This window comes from Varanus komodoensis, unplaced genomic scaffold, assembly GCF_004798865.1.
Source record: "Varanus komodoensis strain SLA01 unplaced genomic scaffold, ASM479886v1 scaffold33, whole genome shotgun sequence".
In the NCBI taxonomy this organism is placed as follows: domain Eukaryota; kingdom Metazoa; phylum Chordata; class Lepidosauria; order Squamata; family Varanidae; genus Varanus; species Varanus komodoensis.
This window is the reverse complement of record NW_025335817.1, coordinates 5,149,276-5,175,030: the sequence shown is the minus strand read 5'-3', so window position 1 is coordinate 5,175,030 and position 25,755 is coordinate 5,149,276. Positions and strand designations below refer to the sequence as shown.

At 46.4% G+C, this 25,755-nt stretch overlaps 1 protein-coding gene across 6 annotated transcripts in view; it reads left to right on the top strand.

Moving 5' to 3' along the window:
• Positions 1-24,210, top strand: part of LOC123027614 (tropomodulin-3-like) — a 33,874-nt gene extending 9,664 nt beyond the window's left edge. For 4 of the 6 annotated variants that reach the window (XM_044438582.1, XM_044438586.1, XM_044438585.1 and 1 more), the window contains exons 2-10: positions 5,814-6,017; positions 7,190-7,346; positions 12,662-12,784; positions 13,449-13,538; positions 14,468-14,598; positions 14,695-14,802; positions 15,917-16,060; positions 17,034-17,178; positions 18,472-18,660. In XM_044438582.1, the coding sequence (XP_044294517.1) occupies positions 5,814-6,017; positions 7,190-7,346; positions 12,662-12,784; positions 13,449-13,538; positions 14,468-14,598; positions 14,695-14,802; positions 15,917-16,060; positions 17,034-17,178; positions 18,472-18,527 (1,158 nt within the window). In that variant the 3' untranslated portion in view covers positions 18,528-18,660. Of the gene's footprint in view, positions 1-1,122; positions 3,311-5,813; positions 6,018-7,189; positions 7,347-12,661; positions 12,785-13,448; positions 13,539-14,467; positions 14,599-14,694; positions 14,803-15,916; positions 16,061-17,033; positions 17,179-18,471; positions 18,661-20,459 lie in introns of those variants that run through there. The other 2 variants (XM_044438587.1, XM_044438583.1) reach the window with 2 other exon arrangements.
• The last annotated feature ends 1,545 nt before the right edge of the window (positions 24,211-25,755 follow it).

Genomic DNA, 25,755 nt, shown 5'->3' with positions numbered 1-25,755 from the left:
CACCTGTGGAATTGTGGCCCCTGAGACCAGGGTGGATAGAAATCAATGATTTAAAAAAATAAAATCAGATTTTTAACATTTAAATCAGATTTTCTTAAAATTTAAATTGGATTTTTTTTTTTTTTTGAAAAACCGCTTTTGGAGGAAAAATCTGTCTAAAGATAGTTTTCTGTTTAAGATGCATTATCACCCAAAGGTTGTTCATCATGAAATATTATTATTATTATTATTATAACATATTATTATAACAAATAAGAATTAGTTTTTAATTATGTAGCCTGAGACTGTAATCATACAATGTTTAAATTTTTTGGTAAATGGATTCTATTAATCCATTCACAATGTCATGCTTTTCCCAAAGGCTTGTGTAAGATTATTGGGCATTTTTTCTATCTAGAAGGTATTATCACAGATGCTTGGTTTTACCGTTCTCGAAACTGTGGACTTGTGTGTGCTGAGATCACATGCCTCTTCTTCGCAGCAAAAATGTTGTAAAATAAACATACAGAGTTGAGAAGAAGACCTTAATCCTATTGTTGCTTTGCAAATCTATGTACACAGAATCAACCCCTTACCTCTTAAGTGCTAAGTTGCCAAAAATTCCATGAACGGGCGGAGATTGTTGGGAGTGGAATAGATCTGCACAAGAAGCTAAATGTAAGGAGAGAAGGGCAAGCTGAAAAAAAATGCCAGTGAAACCTCTTGAGCACAATACCCCACAAGCCTTTGGATCTTTTTGTGTATAGCCTGAGGTTTATCATATTACTCTTTCCCTGAAAGAGAAAACTATAATGGCAGCAGGCCATAAGTTTGGGAATATTTTAATGAAGTTCTTCTACCTCGGGGTAAGGCAGGCAGGCATGCAAAACCATGATTTAAATCTAGTCTTACTGACTAGTGATTTAAACGGATTTGATTTAAATAAAATCCATCTGAGACCTTCTCTGACATTGAATTTGGCCCGCAGGCTGAAAACGCTCAGCACTCTTGCTTCATACATACTAATTGCAAACCTTTTTGTAATGGGACAGAAGGGGAGGAAACAGAAGAGCTGGGTCTCCCAGAAGTATGAAAAATGTATGGGGAGAAATCTTGAAGAGAGGGAGACACTGAAAAAGCTCAATAACAGCTGAGCATGCTCAAAGAACATGGAATAGTGATTGATCAAGGTAGCAGATGGAAAAGAAGGGGAAGGAGGAGCATATTTGGAATATTCCTGGGGCAGTAAAGGACCCAGATACCAGAACTCATTAAATAAGCCAGAGGCAGAGTTGAGGAAAGCTGGAAGTTGGGACTAAGATTACAGGGATGCATCCAAGCCTTGTTCAAGCAAGGGCTTCCTTTTCAACTGGAATGGAAAGTCCCTTCCCTTTCAGGAGAAGTCTGGATGGATAGAGTCAGTCCAGCATCTGCAGGTATGTGAGGACATTAATTGTGAGTTTAGCAGCAAGATCGTCCCCCTTTATTTTACTCTAGAGTAGGACAGTGTGCCCAGTCTTGATCGAGACCCTAGGATAGAGGGACTTTGATCTGTACTGTGGTGCTTACGCAAACTTTAAATTAAAATGGAGGGCAAAGATATATCTGGTTGGTACAAATTTAAAGCAATGTCTATTTTAGCTCTTCCTAAGAAGCTGCTGCCTGCAGTTCAGAGGTTCACTCACGGGGCACTTCACTCAGCTCCTCACAGTTGCAGGAATGACTCCATCTGCTCAGGCTGCCCGTTGGCCATCCTCAACAGGAAAGGCTAGAGCAACTTCACATTGGAAATTTCCTGGGTCATTGTAACCTGGTTGGTGTATCCCTTGTCATGGTTAGCACCTTCCACTGACTGCTTCCCCACAAGCTTGGTTTGGGTCACCTTTGATCATTGTAGGCATACCTTGAATTAGGACATCAGTGGAACTCTAGTGGTGGTCTGATTCTTTTTTGTGTTCCTGGGACCTGCCGTTTCCCTTAGAGATGGACAGACCTGGCCATCTTTGTCTTGCGAGATCGTTGGGGGATTTTGAGGTCAAGCTCATTCATTTTCATTTTTGCATGTACTCATGCCCTTTTGTAACTGTACAAAGTTTGTACATGTTTTTCATAATGTACACATTAATGTATTCAATTTTTGGACATGTGCACCCATTGACTAAGTCATGTTAGAATACGTTTTTTCAAATATGCTCTTGTTGAATGCATTGCTTGTTGCAGAATGCATTGCAAGCATGGAAATTTACAATTTCCATCTGCAAATTATGCTTGTGCCCAAGAGACAATTGGATTAATCCATTTATAAAAACCTGGGTGGTACCGATTTCTCACACACCCTTTATATGTTTGGAAATGAAACTTCTTAGGGGTGAGGGTGACTTTAATGAAAATGAGTAGACTATGAGTAATCTGTAGTTTGTAAAAAGAGACGTTAAGTTAATGCTGACCTTTAGCAGAGGTTCTTAATGGTTTTTGACTTGGGAACAGATGTTGACTTACTCTGATGTTCCTTGCTGTCCTTCTCAAACGGAAGAATTACTGGCAAGTCACAGCGTTCCTGAAATGAACAGATTATATATTTTGGAGCTTTGTCTTTGTTTTGCTTATCAAAAGGTCCCACATTTGATTTGTGTAGCTCAAACGGCATAATGTCCAGGGGTGACACATACTGAGATCCAGTAATGTGTCACTTCCTTTAAAGTAAGCAATGGACTTCAAAGAATTCTTTAAGCCAAACTCCTGGAAGAGTTGAGTAAACAGCAGCTTTGGAATTGGCAGTGGAGAGTGTAGAAACGGCTGCCTTGTTCCACAGTCAAATAGGAGTGAAGTGATAAGAGGTGTCTGTTGTGCTGATCGAAATGGCTTTCTCTGGATGCCTGTAAGACAACAGTGACAGCAATATCTAGGCAGTGCGCACACCCACACACGTACACACACCAGTCAAGAACTGTTTCTCCCCTTAGCAATTTTCTGAAGGGTATTCCAGTAGAAAGGATGTGAAATTCCGTGCAGAAGAATAAGGTACTTGTTTGTGTGGATTTATCTCAATTCAAGTGATTCTTAAGGGATTGTTCTGTTCATGCGTCACACCAAATCAACAAGAAGTTCCTGTAGATACCATAAAGACTAGCGTACGCTTTTGTGGTCTGTAGCCCATTTCATCAGAGGCATGGAGTATTATCCAGAAGATTTTGTTTATATTTATGTACTGGTGATAACTGAGGCCTTTGAATTGTGCTGGAGAAGACTCCTGAGAGTCCCTTGGACTGCAAAGAGATCAAACCAGTCAGTCTTAGAGGAGATCAACCCTGACTGCTCTTCAGAAGGCTAGGTACTGAAGATGAAACTCAAATACTTTGGCCACCTAATGAGGAGGAACAACTCGCTAGAGAAGACCCTAATGCTGGGAATGATTGACGTCAAAAGGAGAAGGGGACGGCAGAGGATGAGGTGGCTGGATGGAGTCACTGGGGCAGTGGGTGTGGGCTTGAGTGGCTCCAGGGGATGGTGGAGGACAGGAGAGCCTGGAGAAATGTTGTCCATGGGGTCGCGATGGGTCGGGCACGACTTCGCAACTGAACAACAAAACAGCTGGTGATAACAGAAGAATATAGTAGAAATTGTCAGGTGCAGAGCGGAGGAATGGTCAACAGTGAGGCCTGAAGGAAATTGAATGCAAGAAGTACTGAAGTGACAATTGAGTTATTAAGTGTGGCCAGACACAGTGCGGTCATCCTTGATGACTCAACTTGCGGCAACCCAGATCCAGGCTGAACATCAGGAAAAGCTTCCTCACTGTCAGAGCAATATGGCAGTGGAACCAGCTGCCTGCAGAGGTGGTGGGCTCTCCCACACTGGAGACATTCAAAAGAAACTGGACAGCCACCTGAGCGGGATGGTGTAAATGGGTGTCCTGCAACAGCAGGGGGCTGGACCCAGTGGCCTTCACGGCCCCTTCCGACTCTGCTGTGCTGTGATTCTATGAAACATCCTGGCACCGGCCCAGCCAGTTATCACACTCGTCGTGTAGGTGGGGAAAAACCCAATTCAAGCTTTTGGCAATAGAATTAAGCCTGCTGATGAATTCGCATTCAGCAACCTTTTGCTGTGATCCTCCTTTGACGTTTCCTGGCTCCACTGGGACTATTTGACCATCCATGGCAGCGTCATGGGGGTTGCTGCATTCTCCCCCTGGTTTTTGAATGTTGTTATTTCTGATTCAGGTTTGAAACCATTTATGCTTTTTTCCCTAAGAGGCTGACCTATTTGCCCCTTGTAGAAGCATTGACTCATACTGCCTTGGAAGATCTGCAAGTTTTATAAGAGCCTGTACCATAATATGAGCTTTTTCTTTTGCCATCATTATGAAAATATTTTGTCTTCTGCTTCAGTTGGGTGAGGAAAGCGTTCCCCTCCTAAAGCAGGGAAACATTTTTTTCATTCTGCTCTTAAGAGCACTGATGTATAAGTGTCCTGAAACGTTGATGCATGCTTTTGCCAGCTCAGCCAGCCCGATCAAGCTCTTCAGTATATTGAGAGGGCAGGCTGACGGCATCTTTGCAAAGCTGGCATGGGTTGCCACGGACATGTGACTACGCTACCAGGCGGCAATTGAAGGTGCATTTAAATTCATTCTGCTGCCACTGCACAGCAGAATGAATGAACATAATTAAACAGTTTTAAGAATTCAAGCTGCAACAATCCAGATTCAGGCTGGACATCAGGAAGAGCTTTCTCACTGTTAGAGCATTACGACAGGGGAACTAGCTGCCCGGAGAGGAGGTGGGCTCTCCCACGCTAGAGACATTCAAAGGAAACTAGACAGCCAGCTGAGTGGGATGTGTAACTTGGTGTCCTGCAACATCGGGGGTTGGACTCGATGGCCTTCATGGCCCCCAATGTCTCCACTATTCTATGATTCTATGATTCTAACATTTCTAGACGCCTTTTTAACTTTTTAAGAGTTTCTTTTTAACAGGAAACCTGATGATAAAGAGAATGTTGAGTTTAACCCAAGCATCTTAAATCTGTTCTCTTAATTCCTTTGCTAAATGGAAGATCGTCTGCCAGACTCAGTGGCCCAGTCTGTAAGACCAGCTGGCCAGAGTTCCCTAAGTATCCACACTGGCACAGCATGTCATCCGAATCCACACAGCGTGTCTTGTTCGAGGTACACGGCAACCTTCAGATAACTCATTGCCCACCCCAACCAAGCTGGGCTGCCCAGGACTGGATCACATGGCAAGTTGCACCAGGGTGGCTCATTGGGGAAATCTGGCCAGCACCACACACCTATCATGCACTGCAGCTGCCAAGCACCATGGGCAGTTGCTTCAGCCACTAGGGTCATGCAGACTAGGTCACTGAGTTGCACGGTTTTTCTCTGGAAATGATTGATTCCAGAGCAAAAATATATGATCCTGAGGAAAGGAGCTGGCCCTTTTCAGGTCAGGCTATTTTGTCTGATTCTTCTGGGATTGCCTGCTCCACCTGGAAGCCCTCCAGCGTCAGGGTAGAGATCAGTTCTTAATTGTAAAAGTGGCAGCTGGCTTGGAGTGCAGGTGACCCGGTGGAAAACAGTTTTGTCAGATTTACCGATTTGGGTTCCTGTGTGTGACTTGGTGTGCAGCTAAGGTCATCTTTGTGTGAGCTTCATGTCCGAGCGCAGAAAATGATCTTGTGCATGGAAAAGAGTAAATTGCCTTTCAGAGTTTCTGAAAGCCTTCCAGGCTTGGGTTTCTTACTTGGAAAAGTGGATAGCAAAGTAGGAAGCACCCGTAACACTGAGCACCTGTGTTTCTCTGCTCTACGCACCCGTTCCCCCTTTTCCACAGCTCCGGTTTAGAACAGCAACTAAGTTGCCAGCCCTGCTAGACATCAGACAAAGGACTTGCCTCTCACCCACCGGAGTGATGGCACTCCCCTTCCAGAAAGACTTGGAGAAGTACAAGGATCTCGATGAGGATGAGCTCCTGGACAAGCTGACAGAGGAAGAGTTGAAACAACTGGAAACGGTCCTGGATGACCTTGATCCAGAGGTGGGTATTGGGCCAAGTGGATGACAAACGCTCAAGTTGCCTAGCGCCAAGGACAAGTTTATCCCCAAAAACAGCGGGTTGGTTCCTCCAGAGTTCCCTTAGGTAGAGCCAGCTACTCCCAAAGTGCAGCCTTCCAAGTTTCTTTCTTAAGAAACTAAATCTGAATTGGAAGAAGAGGTGGGGTTGGCATTCTTAGCTGAAATGCGAAGAAGGCCCCAAGATAAGCCAGAAGGCTGGCGAGAACTAGACCCCATCTGGTTCTGTCGGAAACTTCACTGAGGAGGGCAATGTAACATGATCAGTCCTATAGTCCAAAGCCCGGTCAAAAGGGTGGAACGACTGAGTAGTATCTGGCCCACGAGCTATAAGATTCTCCCTGGGAGTAGTGCTGGCTCCTTTTGCTGGGAGAGGAGAGCAATTCAGTTGGCAAGCAACTTCTTAGCTGTAGGCTGCATTTCCCTACTCTCTGGTGTTCTAACGTCACTAGTGTCTTTTGTTAATGGTTTCTGCATTACTCTTCTTTCATATTAGCCTAGCGGGTAAGTTAGAAGCCTCTTGTCTTGATCTCTTAGAGGCCCTTCTTTCCATACAGAAGGTCCAAAGTTCAGGCACCAAGGAGGGTTCAGAATGAATTCTGCCTGAAGCTCTGAAGAGTAGGCGCAAGCCTGCGTTGACAGAAGTGTGCTGAATTGGCCAAGGGTCTGTAGAAGGCAGTTTGCTACGTTCTTTAACACGGAGGCAGGTTTCTCCAGCCTGGTGCCCCCTGATGTGTTGGAGTACAACTCCCATCATCCCCAGCAGCCTCATTTCCAGAGGACTGGGTGGGACTGCCTCCATGGTATTGCACAAGTCCGAATGCATCCCTGGGGGACCTGCAGTTGGACTAAAACATCCCAGCCGTTCTCAGCAACTGGCTGGACTGACTGGGATTGATGGGGACTGGAGTCAAACCATATCTGGAAGCCCGCAGATTTTGCACCTCTTCCCTAATGGCTTGCTGGCCCCAGCAGAAATGCTTGTTTTGTGCATGCCTAATGGACTTAATCTATGAACGAAGGTGAGGATACAGAATGCTTGGCTATTTATTATCAATAAATGGCTCCTGTAGGTCATTGTTTGTCTAACTGAATGTGTGTGTGAGACAGAGACCACCCATCTCTTTTATTTTGCAGAATGCACTGTTGCCAGCGGGGTTCCGACAGAAAGATCAGACTTCCAAAACTCCTTCTGGTCCTTTTGACAGAGAAAAACTGCTGGCGTTTTTGGAGAAGCAAGCGCTGGAGCAGAAGGATGTGGAAGACATTGTCCCATACACAGGAGAGAAGAAAGGTGAGCCCTGCCCTCCGTTTTCTTCAGCACACGCATCCACGGCCTGGCGTGTGCGGCTCCGGTCAGTCCTACAGGGTCATTACTGGAGGGCTGCCCCCTCCTTTTGCCGGGGGGGGGAGCACAGTGCAGATTTGGCACATGGGCCGCTGCACATGGGGCCAGAGCATTTGGCAGAGGGGACGGGAGCCCGTCTGTGGCTGCATCCACCTCTAAGCTAGGCAGATACAAACCAACATAGATCGTCCTGAGAAAAGTCTGACACAGGCCAGGTTAAATGAATGGACTGTTCAGCAAATATAATTAGGCTTCCAGAAGGGCAGTGGCAAGCCAGGGTCCAAAGGCTGATAACACGGAGGTCCAGAGTCAAGCCAAGGTCAGGATACAAGATACCGAAGCTGCAGCGAGCGCATTGTTTCTTCCATTGTCTAGGCTGACCCGGAAAGCTTTTATCGCCAGAGCAACCCTAATGCCACCCAGGGCTTAGCTGTAATTCATTGTAATCCTCTGGCATGAGTCCATTCCAGCCTTCCCACTCTTGTGTCCTCTTGAGGTGTCCTCTCTGTAATCAAGCCCTCCTCCGAGAAGGCCCACAGGCCTGCCTCTTGAGACAGTGATTCTCCAAAGGAGCGTGGACTTCTCTGCCTTGGAGGTGAAGCCCCCTGGCCCATTGCAGGAATGGATCTGCTGCCACCTCTCTGAGGGTCTGTCCTCTCCTTTTCTTCTGATCTCTGGCAGCTGTGTTGCTGTTCGGTCGCAAAGTCATGCCTGACCCTTCACAACCCCAGAGACAACATTTCTCAGGTTTTCCTGTCCTCCACCATCCCCCAGAGTACCCCCAAGCTCACACCCACCTCTCCAATGACCCCATCCAGCCACCTCAACCTCTGCCGTCCCTTCTCCTTTTGCCTTCAATTGTTCCCAGCATTAGGGTCTTTTCCAGTGAGTCCTTCCTTCTCATTAGGTGGCCAAAGTATTTAAGCTTCAGCTTCAGTATCTAGCCCTCTAAAAAGCAGTCAGGGTTGATTTCCTTTATGATTGACTGATTTGATCTCTTTGCAGTCCAAGAGACTGTCAGGAGTCTTCCCCAACACCACATTTCAAAAGTGTCAATTCTTTGGTGCTCAGCCTTCCTTATGGTCCAGCTCTCGCAGCCATACATTACAACTGTGAAAACCAAAGCTTTGTATAGCTTTGATTATACAAACCTTTGTTGGCAGGGTGATGTCTCTGCTTTTTATTGTGCTGTCTAGATTTGCCATAGCTTTCTTCCCCAGGAGCAAGTGTCTTTTAATTTCTTGGCTGCAGTCCCTGTCTGCGGTGATCTTGGAGCCCAAGAAAATATAATCTGTCGCTACCTCCATTTCTTCCCCATCTATTTTCCAGGAAGTGAGAGGACCAGATGCCATGATCTGAGTGTTCTTAGTGCAGCTCTAGCTGAGGTCTGTTCCTCCCATGGGAGCATGGCAAGGGGTCTCCTTGGCTCCTGCACCACAGGAATGGGTTTTGGAGTTCTTCTTGTGGCTTATGGGCATGTGGCTTATGGTGATGCTCTTTGCAGTATCAAGGAGAAGATACTTGGAGGGCTTCTCTCCAGGGAATGATGTGTACCTTCTTTACCTACGGTGGGATTTTTGCAAAAGGGTCACATGCAAAGCATGCCCTCAGAGGTCTTTTGGGGCCTGGGTTTTGAGAAACAGGATTAAGGCAGCCACCTTTCTAGTAAGAGCAAAGTATTTTTTTAATGAGTTGCTGTGGTGTGAATCCTTGGTTGTTGGTGTAACGTACAATGAACCACTGTTGCTCAAGGAGAAGGCTGGCGTAACACACTTCCTTTCATGGAATGACATTTAAAAATTTAAATTTCATTAGCTGGACAATGGGAGCTTTGTGGCTGGCGGTCTGTGAATATGAAAACCGTGTAAACATCCTTGTCCTGCAAGTGAGAGCGCCGGGCCACTCAAGCAGCAAAGGCGTTACGGGATTGCTTTTCTGCCTGATGCTCACACCCTGTACCTCCTTGGCCAAGTTGCCAGCTTCAGATTCAAGCCGACTAGAAACGGATTGATGAATGCCTAGGACAGCGTGCAGTGCTTTGGGGTGCCTGTCTCCAAAAAGGCGATTGCCTAGCCCTGCCAGCCTGAGCGACAAGCAGCCTGATGTTTATGAACTCCTAGGCTGTAATCCTGAAGATGCAAATGTCGTTTCGGGTGGTTTCCACCTCCTTTAGCAGAACTCTCACACCCCCTCTAGGCCCCACGTGCTCAGATGTTCCCCCTTGCTTCTTGGTTCATAATAATTATCGCTTACCGTGGCTTCTGGCTCTGTCAAGCCATGGTTATCACCACCCATCCCTGTGTTCTCTGAGGCAGGTTTCTAGTTCTAGTGTAGAGGCAAGTTAATGGGTTTATAGCAAGACCAGGGGGCCTGTGGCCCTGCGGATACTATTCGACTTGAGCTCCCATCAGCCCCAGCTAGCCCAGAGATGATGAAGCTGGTATGTGACAACAACCAGAGGACCATAGATTTCACGGTGGGAACTATAGTTTGGCCAAATGAATTCCATGGCAAGTTGCAAACCAAGAAAGTGAGGAGAATAGAAATAAATGAGCCAGGGAAGGAGCACATGAGCCCAAGGCATGGTCCTGATGGTGGCCAAGAGAGGGAGAAAGAGTATTTGCTTATCCACTTTGATCACACTGTGCAAATTCTAAGCACTGTTGGTGGATGTGCTTCAGTTCTCCTTGACGCTCTTCGCTAGGTTCCAGCGCGTCTCCCTGGTTCAAAATAAGCAAGCCCCACATGGTGCCATATTTAAATGAAGCACATGTCCACGCCTTGTCAGCAAGACAAGTTCCCTGGCTGCTGTGCAGGTTCGTGCAGAGATACATCTTCCGTACAATGTTTGTATCGGTCTGTCTTGAGGAGAAAGACTCCCAAAGAGCTCTCTTGGCCTTCTTCCAAGCCATGAAGTCATTGTTTCCAGGCACTGACGATTGATTCTATTTTACTTGATTCTGCCCTCGGAGTGACTGAACAATAAGCTTAAGTTTTTGACGTACTGGCTCACAACCTGGAAAGGACACTTGGGTTTTTCCAGAACAGGAAGAAGGGAGGGTTTGAACAAGCGAAGGCTTGCTGTGAGCACCCGTCGGCCAAACTAGCATTTGCCCCAGGGTCCCTCTGGTGGCAGGGCGCCACCCCCACCCCCAGAGCAGGATAGGATTGATTGTCACACTTAAGCAGAGGAAAATAGTCTCCTCTTTTTGGGATATACAGCCCTTTAGTTGGAAGCAGCCCTGTTGAATTTAGTGGGACTTGCTCCTAAGTCAGGCGGGCAAATAAGCCTTTTTCATTTCTTTCTTTATTTTAAAACAGCGTTTTTGTTGCTCATCCTGATCATCCAGGATTGCCATCTTGGGGCCAAAGCAGTCATTGCACAGCAGCCAAAAGACATCCCCTGTTTCTTGGGAGGCCTGTCAAGGAAGGGTGTTTAATTCTCCTCTTCTTGGTACTTTTCCGCATTCAGATTCCTTCCCCCACCAGCTGTTGTCTCCTGAAATGGCCCCTCTTGTCTCCTTGTCTGCCTGCAAGTTGCTTTCCTTCCCCTGCTGGAAAAACATGGAAATAGATCCCTGATCTCTTTTCCTTCCGGGACACAAAAGCCATTTCTGGGCATGGTGGAGCAAGGGGCTACCATTTTGAACAGAACAACCAGGTGGAGTGGGGAGCATTAGGCAGCTTCACCTGCCCGCAGGTGGTGACCACCTGGGGCCGGGGGGAGAGCTAGAAGAGGGCCCAGAGGAAAGGCACAAAGCTGTTCATGCAACTCCTGTTTCTGAGGAAGGGCCTCAGCTGAGGGGTAAAGCCCTTGGCCTGCCTGTGCAAGGTCACAGGTTAGATTTCCAGCATTTCTCCTAGATACACCTGGAAAAATTCCCACCTGATCTCCTAGAGAGCTGCTGTCACCAGTCTTCATCTCCAGCACTGGGCTAGGAGGCCTCATTCAGGCTAGGGCAGTTTTCCTGGGCCTTGAAAATTTGGCAACATCTGCAGATTTATTTCTCCTTAAATTTCTTTCAATTGCCTTTGTTCTTGCTTCCTATTGAAGAATTTTACATTCTGTTTATTTCTCTGAAAGTAGGGAAATTTAAGAAATAAATAAAGTGACTTGATGTGACACGGCACATTCAGCCACATGGTTGCTGCCATGTAGTTTGGACAGTGCATGGAACAGCAGATTGAGTGCCATCTACTGCATTATGTACAGTGCGCTCATAGGAAAAGCATGCATGGTTCCTGTTCTGCTGCTGTGCATCCGTGATTCATGCCTTCAGAGCACCATTTTTCAGGCTTTGTCTGTGCATATGATTGCTCTTCCGAATGGACCTGGAACACTGATATGTACTTGAGTTGGAGGTGGCATCCAGTTATCTCATCGGATTGTTGAGCTGGGTGTAGATCTTTTTTTTTTTTTTTTTGGTATATTGTTTAGGACCACAACTCTTAGAACTCCAGAGCATTAGCCATGCTTTCCAGGGCTAATAGGAATTAAAGTCTAAAACAGATGAACGATGTTAGGTTGAGTAAGGATAGGCCTCTTCTCGTGAGTGGGCAGACCCTGTTTGGCTTTGGAAGGACCAGTCAGAAAATTGGGTTCATTGGGAGTATATAGCAGCTTTGACCAAGCTGGTGCCCTCCATGAGTAGGACGACAACTCCCACCAGTGTACGGAACTGGTTCTGATGGCTGGAGCTGATGGGAGTCCAGTTCAGCAGCATTGGAAGGGCCACGCATTTCCTATCCCTTAAAACAGTTGAGCCCAGGAATGGAGAACTTGGTGCCCTGTAGGTGTTTTGGACTACAGCTTCCATCATCTTTCCCCTTTAGGTATGCCAGCTGGGGCTGCTGGCCAAAATATCTGCAGGGCTACAGGGTGCATCACTGCAGACATTCCAAGGAAAAGCCGGTTCCCAGTCCTACACTGTGGCCTCCTACGGCGTAGAAGTCAAGTGGATGTTTGCTTTAGTGTGCCCCAAGGGCTACCCTCCTGGAGAAGGTTTCCGCCATCTCCTTGTGCTTGAGACATGGGCAAGCTCCATGGGAGCTGTAGGTGGCTGGCCAGCTAAGAGTTACAGAGTGGAGAGGGCTCTGGGTGGGCATTAGCAGAGCCCACCCTTGGCATTGGTGAGGGGCTCTTGGGAGGAGTCGTCTGCGAAAGCTAATGGTGAGTGGAGCATGGCAGGTTAATTCTAGAGGTCCTTGCATGCAAAGTGTTGGTCATATCCTGAAAAGCGGCTTCTCTGTCTCTTGAACAGGGAAGGTGTTTATTCCCAAACAGAAGCCAGTTTCGTCTTACGTGGAAGAAAAGGTGACTCTTGATCCAGAACTGGAGGAAGCATTGACAAGCGCTACAGACACCGAGCTCTGCGACCTTGCAGGTTGGTGGGAGTTGTTCCCTTGGTTCCCTTTTCCGGAGGCATGCGTTTGCCTCAGGGAGCCTAGATGAGGGAGGCTTGCAGGTCACGGTTGTTGGGCCAGGCTTGAGGGACCCGGGCTCAGAGGTCTCAAGTCGGCCGTATTGCGCTGATGCCGCTGGTTCCTCTGCCTCCAGGCTCAGCTCGCTGCCAGTCCACCAGGTTCGTGACCAGTGGCCCTTCACGCATTCCTCTGAATCTCGAAGCCCACTCCCCACAAGGGGCTGCGGGGTTGGGGAGGAATGCTCCAGTGGGCCACCTTGTTTTTGGTGCAAGGAATGCGATACTTGTGCGCCTTTACCTGCAAAGAAGCCTGGGGTCTCCAAACACCTGCTGGTATTCTGCCAGGAATGGTTGGCTGGATCGGACCCATTCCCTGTCCAGGCAATGGCCAGCAACAGAGCAGAACTCTGTCCATGCCCTGGTCGGGACAAGCAGAGAGGGTGCTTAGTGGGAGTTCAGTGTCACGGTCTGCAGGATCACACATTCGTCCTCCTGACAGGCAGACAACAACACCGAGAGCAGTGGCATTCCTACATGGGACATCCTGCTGCAAACTCGTGTCTTGTTTAAGCAGCACCTCACAAAATTCCATTAATTTTTTCTCTCTTTTCCTTTCTCCCTACAGCTATTCTTGGAATGCACAACTTGTTAAGCAGCTCCCAGCTGTGTAATATCATAGGAAGTAGCAACGGTGTCAGCAGTGATGGTTTCTCAAGTGGGTATTAATGCTGAAAGTCTAAATAAAACGATGAGACCCCTTTACATGGAAGGGCAACCAATGGTGGGTTGATTCACCTACAGTTTGCCACAAGGCACGCCAGGTGCTATCTGTGGCAAATCGTAAGCTGATTAACCCACAGTTACGTGCAAACCATTGTCTGTTGTGAAACCCACTGCCTGTTCTGTTTTCTGGCCACTGGGCATTGAGTAACATGGCTATGATGATAAAAGCTGTAAGATGTTAATGCTGAGCATCCTGAAGACATAAAGAATGTATGATAGTCTTCCTAAGTGTAGTTTTGGAAATGCATTATGATTAGGTGTGAACTAAGGTTACTTCTAGGGGGATTTTAGTAACTGGATGAAGAAGAACATCAGGAACATGGTGAGTGAGGGATATAAATTTATTCAGTGAAGGAATCACCCTGTTGCCAAAACTCTTAGGGCAATGCAAATAACAAATGCAAAATCAGTGAGCCAGTGATGAGAACACTGGAAGTAAAACACATTACAAAGTGTTGCTATAAATTGGGCAATAAGGTTCAGCACTAAAAGATAAATTATTGAGCTGCCAAAAATATAGAGAAGATTCATTAAAATGCAGCGTGTAACACTTTAAAAACAAAGCAAGCCAAGCAGAGCTAGCTTCTGCCAAATCCGGGGGATGTCTCAGCCCTTGCTCCTCGTGAGGAGTGGGAAAACTTTTGGATAGGGGAGGGCACTCGATTGGCTGGCCAGGGCCTTCCGAGTCTGGACTATTATGGGCAGGCATGCAGGGTGGCACCCTAAGGGACAAGACAGCTGCTGCTTTACTTAACCCTGCAGGGTTAGTTAGTTCAGGCTTAGTTAGTATTGGCATCATTTCTGACGCAAGTGATAACTGAGTTTGTGTGATTTCTGTTCACTGCTCCTCTGTTAATTCAGATGTAGTCAAAGGTGAAAAGATGGTTCCAGTCTTTGATGAGCCACCGAATCCCACAAATGTTGAGGAGAGTTTGCAGAGGATTAAGGAAAACGATCCTCGCCTTGTTGAAGTTAATCTGAACAACATAAAGGTACCCATCCAGCGGAGAAATGTACAGAGATGTTGCTTTTGAGAGCTGTCGTTGCTGTTTTGTGTTGATGTTATCCTGTTTTTGCTTACATTCAAGAATATTCCCATTCCAACCCTGAAAGAGTTTGCGAAGGCACTGGAAACAAATACCCACTTGAAGAGCTTCAGTCTTGCAGCTACTCGGAGCAACGACCCTGTTGCTGTTGTAAGTTGAGATATCCAGTTTTGCTACTACTGTGTCCATCCTGTGGCTGGACGGGAGATCAGTGGAGCCAAAAAGGTGAATGGCTATGCAAAACCGTGCTGTTAAGGTGGAAAGTGGCATGTGACAAAGAAGAACCCTGCTCTGGGAACCCTCCCTAAAAGAGGTAAAAAGGTCATCAACTCAGAGTAGGGCCTTCTCTGTGGTGGCGCCCAGATTCTGGAATGTACTCCCCAGAGAGGTACACCTTGCACCAAGCTTATACTCTTTTCAGCGCCAGGTCAAAACCTTTTTATTTAAACAGCATTTTAAAATCAATAGCTTTTACTCTGCAGTCGCCATTGTTTTGTTTTGTGATTTATTGTTTATTGTTTTATATATTACTACTGTTTTAATTCATTTATTGAAAGTTGTTGTTGTTTTAAATTGTTCTTTTAAAGCACTGTATGCTGTCCTGAGATATTTATATAATAGGATGGCATATAAAAGCTTTTATAAATAAATTTAAAAAATAAGTGTTTAAAGGTTGACCATTGACACCTGTCCGGGCTTAGCCAAGCGCAGAAATAGGATGTCATTAAGGGACAAGCCCTGACAAAGGTTAGGCTGGAGAAAATGATCTGAGATGGGCGGTGGACCAGTTCCAGAGGAAGGAAGCCATTCAGCACTTTCTCCCAGTGATAAGTCACTCAGGCAGAAGAACTAACTTGTTTCTTAGAGCTTCATCCAGCATTCAGGGTGGTGCCAAAGCCAGACACCTTCGTGCTGAATCATGTAGCCAGGTTTGCAGGGAGGGCAAGGTTCTAGAGAAGAGGAACTATTCAGCACTGTTGAAAGGCAGTGGGAGGAGGGGGAGGCCTTGAACAGGACCCCCCACCACCTTGCAATGCCTTTAACTTGAGATTTACAGACATGCCCTTATTCTTACCTGTTGCAGCTAGGTAGACCTGGCTTCTAGCCTTTCATAACCTGGTGCTCATCGGATGCAGCAGATGATTGTCTGGGCCTCCTGGGAGTTGTAGTCCAACAATCTGGAGGAAACCACATCCAAAAGCTGCTTCATTGTGCCTTGCTTTCCGTACCATCTAATTTCTGGAATGCTCCGTTGTCTTTCAAGGCTTTTGCAGACATGCTGAGGACCAACAAAACACTGACGAGCCTGAACTTCGAATCCAACTTCGTCACCGGGGCAGGCATCCTGGCACTGGTAGATGCACTCAAGGAGAACGAAACCCTGACCGAGATCAGAATCGATAACCAGGTCACGCTGACTTCTTCTTTTTGCAGAGTTTAACCCTGATGGTCTAAATGAAAGAAAAGCTGTCTCAGGACCAAGGCTCAATCAGAAAACCTGAACACCTCTGTGAGGTCAGGGAGAGAGGAGAGCTTTTCACATCCTTCCACCGTGCTGCTGATATTTTGAAAGCTCCGGGGATGTGATGCTGGAGATCAAGGGGAAAGAAGGTCATGGACCATTGTGGGTTTGGAAGTAAGAGAGCCGGGGTGAAGCGACAGTGAGAGTGTTGGACTGGGACTCGAGAGACCTGGTTTGAGATGCCAGGTGGCCAGTCATTGACACTCAGCCTAGCCTACCTCACAAGGTAGTGGTGAGGAGAAAATGGAGAGAGAGAGAGGACCATTTAAGCTGCCTCAGATACCTTGCAAGAATAAAAGGGCAGGATACACATGTAAAATGAAGTTAAAAGAAAGAAAAAGAGAAGCTCCCAGGACTCAGCAGTGTAAGCCATGTGGGTGTGAGTCTGAGCGGCTCTTTGGGACCCAGACATGGCGTTGGGGCTTGTCTGTTTGGATGACTCTGGAATGTGCTGTCTGGGGTCAAGGTTGGTAAGGCCAGTAGAGTGAGAGAAGGTGGGAAGAAAGGGGGCAAGGAGAAGGAAAGGGAAGAGAGTGCGAGGAGAAAAGCACCCATTTTTTGTTCTCATCCCACTCTGCCAGTATGTCCCCTCGGACAGTTGAGACCCCTTAACAGGAAAAGGGTGTCTCACCACAGTATAAAGTGCATGTTTTATCCCATGGTTAAAATGTATCATGGTCTTTATTGACAATGGGTTACTGCCACATATCACACGCACTGTTTCGCCTTGATCGTCTGGAGGAAGACTGCCCCTTCCCAACAGTGCCATTGCTGAGCGACCGTCCCTGTCACGGAGCGCAGCCCCGTTGTGGTGAATGACTGGCAGTTACTGATTTCCTGCAATTGCTTCTTCCAACAGAGGCAGCAGCTGGGGGCCCCAGTGGAGATGGAGATTGCCAAGATGCTGGAGGAAAACACAAAGATCCTTAAATTTGGATATCACTTCACACAGCAGGGACCACGGACCAGAGCAGCAAATGCAATTACAAAAAATAACGATTTTGGTAAGATCATCCCTGCTATAGAAGGAGGAGATGCCAGATGCAGCAGGGTTAGCACTGCTTTGCATTCTAATAGGAATGCGCCCATAATCATGAATTTTAGGTAAAGTTGTTGCTGGATTCTTTATGGACCAGGCCTCCTCATAGACATGTTTCCCTTACACAATTATTTCTTTAAAATATTGTCAACTTCACACAAGGAGGTAAGAGGAGCTACGCAGGATGAGCCAAAGGCCTATAAAGTCCATTTATAGGGACATGGGTTCAACAAGTCCTTCTGTTTGACTTGTTGGGGCATTATAATATCTCAGATAATGAAGAACTGGGACTTGGGGGGCATTATAATATCTCAGATAATGGAGCTCACATACAGCCATCATTACTGGTAGTGATTGGCCGCCTTAACCTTCTTTAAAACCATCCTGCCATCACTGCATCTTGTAGTAGCAAATTCCATAGTTTAGCTAGCTGTTGTGTGAAGATACCTTTCCTTTCAGCTTTTCTGAACCTTGCAACCTTCAACTTCATGGAATGACCCCAGGATCTAGTACTGTGAAAGAGAAACTTCTCTCTAGCCACTTTCTTCACACCCTATGGTCCTTATCTCTTTGATGGGGAGCTGTGAATAATTAGTTTTTAAGCAGTCCTTAATTAATTCATTGTTAGTCCTTCAGTGGCTGCTATCACACCATGGTATCCAGCCTCTTAAGCTGAGATGCATGCAAACGTTTAGCTTGCTTTCACTTTTTTCTTTGTTGTGACCCAGGATTTATACCAAGAAGCCTCTAAATAAGCACAGTTTCCCATTTTGGAACAAGCCAGGATATTAAACCCACTTCCAATTATGGCTTACTATTCTGGCTTGTTCTGAAGCTAGTAAGCACCATTTCCCATTTGGGTGACACAGGAAACTATGATTAATTAGAGACTTCCTGTTTTAGTTTCAGCGTGCAGCAAAGAGGGCAGACACCACAGGCAAAACGCTTGTGCACATCTCAGCTTAATGAGTGGAGCTATGATCATCCGGAAGTGGCCAGTGGACACAATATCTCTGTGAGGTGTTAAGGGCAGGTGCCAGGTGCCAGACCCCAGCCGGGGCCTGTTGCCAGGAGCCCCCTGCTCCTTCTCTTCTGCTTATTTTAGTCTCAAAAGGAATGCCTTCTCCTCTTAACCATTCCTGTTCTCTTCCCTGGCCCCAAGTCCAACTATTGCTTTTATCACTTGGGAAGGATCTGTCTTCATCATCTATTGATATCTTGCTTCTTCTTCCTCTTTCTCTCCTTCTTGCTTTCCTAGTCTGGCACATGGGAGTAAAAAATTCTGCAAATTGTCTTTCGTCTCTGCAGCCCTGAAGCTTCTGAAGCAGGTTATTGCAAATGTCCAACTTGGATTCTGGGCCCTGTGAGAGAAATAACATTTGAAATCTCCTTTCCGTGTCCCTGTATGGGTTTCCTAACAGATCTGTGTGCATCTTTATCCCCTATTTATATTGTCTCCCGCATGCCTTGTTTGCATTTGCCAGGGCGCCTGTGCTGGAATTCATTCCTAACTGCATGATTAGCTAAGATCTGAAGCCATTCCTAATCAAAATGCTTTATAATGCTATTTTTAAGCCAGTTTCAAGTTTGGTGGCAGAGTGCAGCTTAGAAAGGGCAGCGGTGTGGTGACAGTCAAATACGGTCACTTCTCCAACTTGATCATTTTGAACTACACCTCCCATCTGTCTCAGCCACTGTGATGAGTGGTTAGGGATGGTGGGATTTGTAGTCTGAATCCTCTGAAGAAAGCTTGGCCTGGGGGAAGATTATTTTAAACTATGTGCTTAGAACACATCGAGAGAGCGCCAAAATACAATAAGCAAAAAAATGGCTGTTTAATGCTGTCTTGGAAGGTCCGGTGTTCACACAGTGCAGGAATTGGAGTTGCAACCCAACTGAAGAAGTGTTAAGTGTCTCTCGCTTTCTGTTTCTGAAGCACAAATGATGCACAAATGATTGGAGTGCATTGCATTGCATTGTCCACATTTACAAAAACCAAGTAAGCCAGGAGTTTGGAGAATCTTAGTTTACTGCACACTATCTCTCATTGACTCCTCTTACGAGCAGGAGAAGGTACAGCATTAAGCCTGAATCTTTTGATTGCATTCTACCACATTATGCAATAGCGTGCTGGTAAAAATCCAGATTAATGCCTAGATTCTGCATACACAATGTTCTGGCCAGAGTTAAAAGAGCCAGAGAATTTTTTGTGCAGAACTGGGCTGTTAATCTTGATTGCAATCAAATGTGAGTGGATCTTCCCTGTAGTTTAGAAATGAAATAAGAACTAAGGAATGGCGCATGGTACATTTTCAAAAGGGTCTAATACCGCCTCTCACAAATTCACCCCATGTGATTTGTTTGCTAGGCGTTGGGGTGATGCTGTGATTTGTCAAGTGCTGTGTAGCGGGATAAGTGTTCTTGTGCCAATAACATCCGGTGGGGTCATGGCCAGGGAAGAGAGCCATCCGGGGAGCTGCGGGGACAAATTCCACCCGTTGGCCTGAGATTCCAAACCCCCATCCTAAGCAATCTGGTCAGTTCATGGAGGGCGAACCAAACCCACCCACCCATTACTAGGTTGCAAGCTGTTCTCCATACCTCTTAAAATCTGCCTTCCTGGAAGCTGAGAGTAGGCCTGGTGTGATGAAATTTGGGACGGGAAGGGGAGAAAAACAACAAGCACACACAGCAGCTATAGATCTATCCTGCCTTGCAGCTGTAGGGCATGAGCCCGGGAGGCTGTGCAGGCATCTGGGGGTATGCCCATGTTTTGCTCCCCACCTGCTGGACTTTACACCTGGTTTTAAAGTTTCTTAGACTATTAAGCTGTCTTAGGGGTTGGCACGTGGCGGTGTGTGGGGGTGAGTCCAGGGAAGCACGAACAGAACGCCACCCACGCAGTGGGGCTTTTCCTCCCCAGTGCAGTCACCACGTCCTCCTTCCCCCAAAACTGCTTTTGAGGGCCAGGGGACTCTACAATTACAGACCTGATGGAATTTGAGGAGGGTCCCCATTATTCTCCCCCCTTTATTCTCCCAAGGCAGCTCTGGAGCCTGCCTATAATAAGTAAAGTGAAGTCCCGCTGAGATGGAGAGGAGCTCTAGGTCACGGCCATGATCGTGCGCTAAGGATCGCTGCTATGAATGCTTTACTATTAATGCGCATCCCCCCAGTCACTGAATCATGATACAAGCCTGCAACCATGTCGTTTGTTTGTTCCCCTCCCCTCTCCATGGGGCACAGTTCGCAAGAGACGAGTGGAAGGAGACCATCAGTAGCTTCCCATGGCCAGCGGCGCACATGGTGGAGAACCCAGAACTCCTCAAGATGGCTGTTTTGCTTGGGCTTCAGCAATCCCAAGATTTCTTCTTACCTGGGTAGAAGGGAAAAGACTGGAATCACCGTTCCTCTTGTTTGGTGTTTGTTTTCATGGTGTCTTTGTAAAGTTCTATTGGTATGTGTGATATCCAACCTTGTCTGAAAACCTCACAACCCCCATCCACCCAAAGTCTGTTCTTGAAAACCCTTCTGTTTTAGACCTTGGGTTCTTCCAGAAAGGCGGATATCCATTCCAGAATTGGTGAAGTAGCTTGCGATGGTTGCCATGTGATAATGCAGGCAGCAATCCATGGTTTAAACCGGACTTCCAATCCTGGGACCCTCGGAAGTGTTGGACTATAGTTCCCATCACCTCCGCTATGCTTGACAGAAGATGTGGGCAATTGTAGTCAAACACTTTTGGAGGATGCTGGGTTGGAGGAGAGCGTTTAAACCCACAGGGAATAAATTTTCTGATAGGAAAGGCTGAGTCTAAGCACCGAGTCATTGTGTATTTTGAAAACAGTGCCCTAGTAGCAAGGGCGGAGAGCTTGTCCAAGGGAAGACCAACGCCCTTGACCGCTTTGTTTGTTTGTAGAGATGATGAAATGCCAAGGCTTCCTTTGGCCTTAATTTGGACCATTTTTAGGATGCTTTCTTGATAGCAACGGTTATGCTTGAAACTTCTTTGTTTAGTATACAAAAGAAGAGGATTCCACTTGAAGGGCTGCTGCTTCTCTTCTACCTCCTTGGAGGTAACATAACCAAGTAGGTCAGCAATCAGGTGCCTCCGGCCAACAGGCTTTGCAATTCAGGGTGTTTGGTTGGATTGTATTTTTCTGTCAACTTGCAGAGCCTGACGTGCCAGCATTTGTCATGTGTGAACTGGATGTATTTATAGACCCTTTTTCCTCCAGTTTCGTCAGCATCACGTTGCTTGGTATTTAGGTGGCTGTTGCTTAAATGGCGGGGGTGGTGTGTCAGCTCCAGAGCTGTGGCAAAGCTCAGCTCCTGCTGAGAGCTCAGGGAGTTCTTTGTGTAGGCTGAAATCTGCGGTGGCCATATGGGTTCTTTTCCTGGGGCTGCGAGTTTTGACAAGCATAGCATAGCAAATATTCTAGCCATTTTCACATCTCCTGAGGTCTCCACACCTCGGGCGGTGGGTGAGGCTTGCGGCCCGAGCACCTCAGCCGAGGCCATAAGCTATGTTGCTTGCTCCCAGCCTGCCATCTGGGCTAGAGAAAGCACCATTTTAAATTTCCCACAATGCCCTGAAGCGGCCAGTGTTGCACCACGCTGGGGCACTGTGGGAAGATTAATTTGGCCCTAATGAGAGGCCAACGGTCTAATTTCCCGCAGTCATCCAGTGCAGCAACTGCTTTACTGGTACCTTGTGGGAGATTTTTAATCGTGCCATTCCTTGTTTCATGTAAGCTCACCGTCAGAGGGACTCCCAGCTTCGAAGGAGGCTCTGCTGATGGCCCTTGGCCAGGGACCTGCTCACTCTTGGAACTATCCCTGCGGCGTCCTTGATGCATGGAAAATGTTAGCCTGAATCACTTGTCTGGCTGAGGAAGGCTGGTGTAGGGCAAAGGGACTTTTGCATTTCAAATCCACACATGTACGAACCATGTTAATATTTTTGTTTCAGTTGTCCCCGTCAAAGGAATCCTTCCGACTTTGTTCATTTTGTGGGGAAGAATTGTAAAGCAAATCTATTTTTGTACAATTTTTAAAACACTGCCTTAATCATCCATAAGAGAAAAATGGTCCTAGTGGCAGCAAATGGATCTGAACAAATTTAATGCTTAAATATGATGTAAATGTTTAGATTAGGGGCTGAGTTACCCTGAAAGGCTGGTTAGATTTGCAACATGCAGGGTGCTTGATACACACTGTTCTGGTAGACCACAAAAAGCAGAGCTATGAAAGACTCGGAGGGCCCAGGAACTGCAAATTACAGGTCCCGTTTACAGGGTCTGCAGTATGTATTTATGCTGCAGGTTGAATCCCATCCTCTGCATGCACCTACAGAAGATGTCATCTAGTGGAGTGGGGAGGGGGCTATTTTCAGCCTTTTTCCTGCCCCCCCCATGTCCTCCCATGTCTGTTCTGGTGTGTTAGAGGACCCTCAGGAATAACTCTGGCGGCCACACTAGGAAGGACTGTGGCCCCATAGTTGGCTATGCCGAATGCACAAATCTTGAAAAACCCGAGCGATGCATGAGCGGAACTGCAACCCGCATGCCTCTTGGTCTGGTGGTGCTATTTTAACTTGGCCAAAGCAGGAGAGCTGCTCGCACGGAATGACGTGGCCCTGAGCTAGCGAAGGGAAGAGCTGCCTCTCACTGGGACCGCGTGACCTTCATGTCGGTGGGGAGCTCCCACGTGCCGCACGAAGGCGAACGGGGGCTGAGCAGTAGCTCTCCTGGGGGGATTTTTCCTTAAATCCAATAGTGCCTAATTAAAAGCTGTCAATCAAAGCCATGTTGCTAAGTATTTTCCTCCAATCTGTTAGGGTGTATGTGGGATCTGGATCATCGGCTGATCAAGACTTCTTAGCTCAGATTCGTGAGACTGGTATTTGCGATGACAGACAGTGGGTTTGTTTAAACATAAAGGACAGAGTTGAAATGTAACACACTTTCATCCTCTAGGGCAGAGGAGGCAGGAGGAAGATCTCTAGATGGCTTGGACCAACTCCCAGAATCCCCTGCCAGTATGACCAGAGAATTCTGGGAGTTGAAGACCCAAAACACTGAGAGAGCTACCTTCTGCAAGATGAGGGGTGGGCACCTTGTGACCCTGCAAATGTTTTGGATTGCAACTCCTATCAGCCTTAGCTGGCGTAGCCAATGATGATGAATTATGGGAGATGCAATCCAACGGTACCAAGAGCAACTGTTTGTCCACACCTGCCCACAATATGCACCACGGTGGCCTGAGATTTAAGCATCAAAAAATCGGTGATCCATGTGGGTTGGTTGCTAGTCCACAAGAGTCTGGCAGTCGTCGGCATTGTCCTAGTAGGGAGAATTCGCATCCTGAATTTTCAATGCACCACCGAGTACTTAGCCATAAACCAGTCCCTTTGAGGCAGGCAGCAGAACATGGAGCTGAAGATGCCTTTACAGGTCTCTCTCTCTGTGTTTTCTTTTTCTATGGAAAATGAGAACTGTAATCCAGTGAAATTTCCTGACTTCAGATATTTGGAAAAGTCAAATTTGCTAGGCTTACATTTAAGGGCTCATTGGATTAACTCTACACATGATGATGGTTCAGAAATGTAAAAATGGGGCCATTTCCAAAGAGGCAAAGCTTTTATGCTTTTTAAAAAAACTGTTTGATGGCGGTTTTGCCAGATGAGGGGGTTGATTTGCGGTTTTAAAATATGCACTTCATAATTAACCTCATATTTTGTTGATTGTCCACTTTTAAGCTCTTGAATAAAATGTTTCATATTATCCTACAAAATATTGTGCTTATACTTAATACTGTTTACAAATGTTAGCTTCTCTTGTTATTTTTGATACAAATAATACTGTTTTTAAGCTATGCTATAACTATAGACGCTGTTCTGGTGAAGAAAAGTGAATGGAAAAACACCAGAATGCCGGCATTGTAATGCTGGCCTTGATGTAATAAAAGTATCTAAGCAATATTTTAGTACCACAAAGGGTTTTTCACGAGTGGTTTATTGTTGCATGTGATTTGCAAACAACCCCTTTTCAGTCAGAAATTAAAAGCGCAAGTCTGTGTCTGTCAGTACAGAAAAGACGAGGGCCAGCATTTCCAAGTTTGGACAACTGTTGGCTGTGTGTGTTTTTTGTCCGGGGTTCTCAAGCAGGCTGACAGTGCATTCTCAGACGGAAGCATCCTTCAAGCGATACGACAAACACGGTGAAGATGCTTAAAATGTGTTCTTTCCCAAGCCCGCTCAAGGAAGAACTATGTAGCATAACCCTCTCCAACCTGTTGTTGTCCTTTGGATGGGTAGGAAAAGAATTCCCATAATCCCCAGCCAGCTGTTGGGTGACATGTCCTGGGATAAATAATGTATCCGTGAAGCTTTACAATGGCGTGCTTTTGCCTCTTGGATTGTTAGATGTTATTGCTCATTAATTGCTATTTTAATTGTATATTGTATTTTTTTTACTTCGTAACCCACCCAGGGAGCCTTCTGGCTAATGGAATAGAAATCTGTCAAAAATGTATTGCTAGGGACTCTGCTGAACATCCTCCGTCCTGTGAGCTTGTGCCAAGCCAGGCACGGGGAGAGTCCTGCACAGAGCATGTTACATAATCTGACACGGAGAGTTCCGCTGCGTGTGGCGTGAGAGCAACCCTGGCCTGACTCAGATGTTATTACTTCCTCAGCTCTTGGATTTACTTGGGGCAGGAGAGTGGGAGAGGAGAAGGTGCTTTGTGGCAAGCTGCTAGTCATGTTCATTCTGCACAGGCCTGGTCTCGGTGCTCAGAAACCTCAGACGGGTGCTGGGTCCCACAGCCTCACTAGTGAGGCTTGACACTTAGGCCTGCCTTGAAACCCTGTGGTGGACAGCTTAAGCCAAGAAACTACACTTTTAAATTTTCTAGAGAGCCCTGATTTTAGTGAGGTTGGGAAGGCTAGATCTTGGATGTAAAGTTGACATGCTGCTGATTCCAAAAGATTCCATCATGCTCTGATCTGCAGGAAAACATAGCATTTAGACGACTATTCCTGATTTGTAAATATACCCTTTCTAACAGCAGGGAGCTATTCAACATCTTTTTCTAGGAACAGTAGTGGACCAAGAAGTCTTAATCTCCAGGAAAATAATGACCCTTTGATCAGTCTTGTGAACAAAATGGACAACCCAGCGTGTGTGTGTGTGTGTGTGTGTGTCTCTGTCTGTCTGTCTTGTTGCCAACTCAGAGGACACAGTGATCTCTGTGAAAGTCAGTTGTGTTAATACCCATTTAGTTATTAACAAGTTCATGATGTTCAGCTGCCTGTGTTTGGAAGAATAAGTTCATCTCTTGATATCTGATTCTTTAACAAGTTACCTAACTATGCTCAAAAGCAACAGAGAGTCTTGTAACATCATAAAGCCCAACATAAATTTATGCCCTAATAAATCTGCTAAGTTCTTTTAGGCTCTGCGAGGCTTTTTGCTGCTTTGCAGCCAAGGATGCTACCCTTCTTGAAATAATTGTGCATCACAGAAAGTTGAGGTTGTCC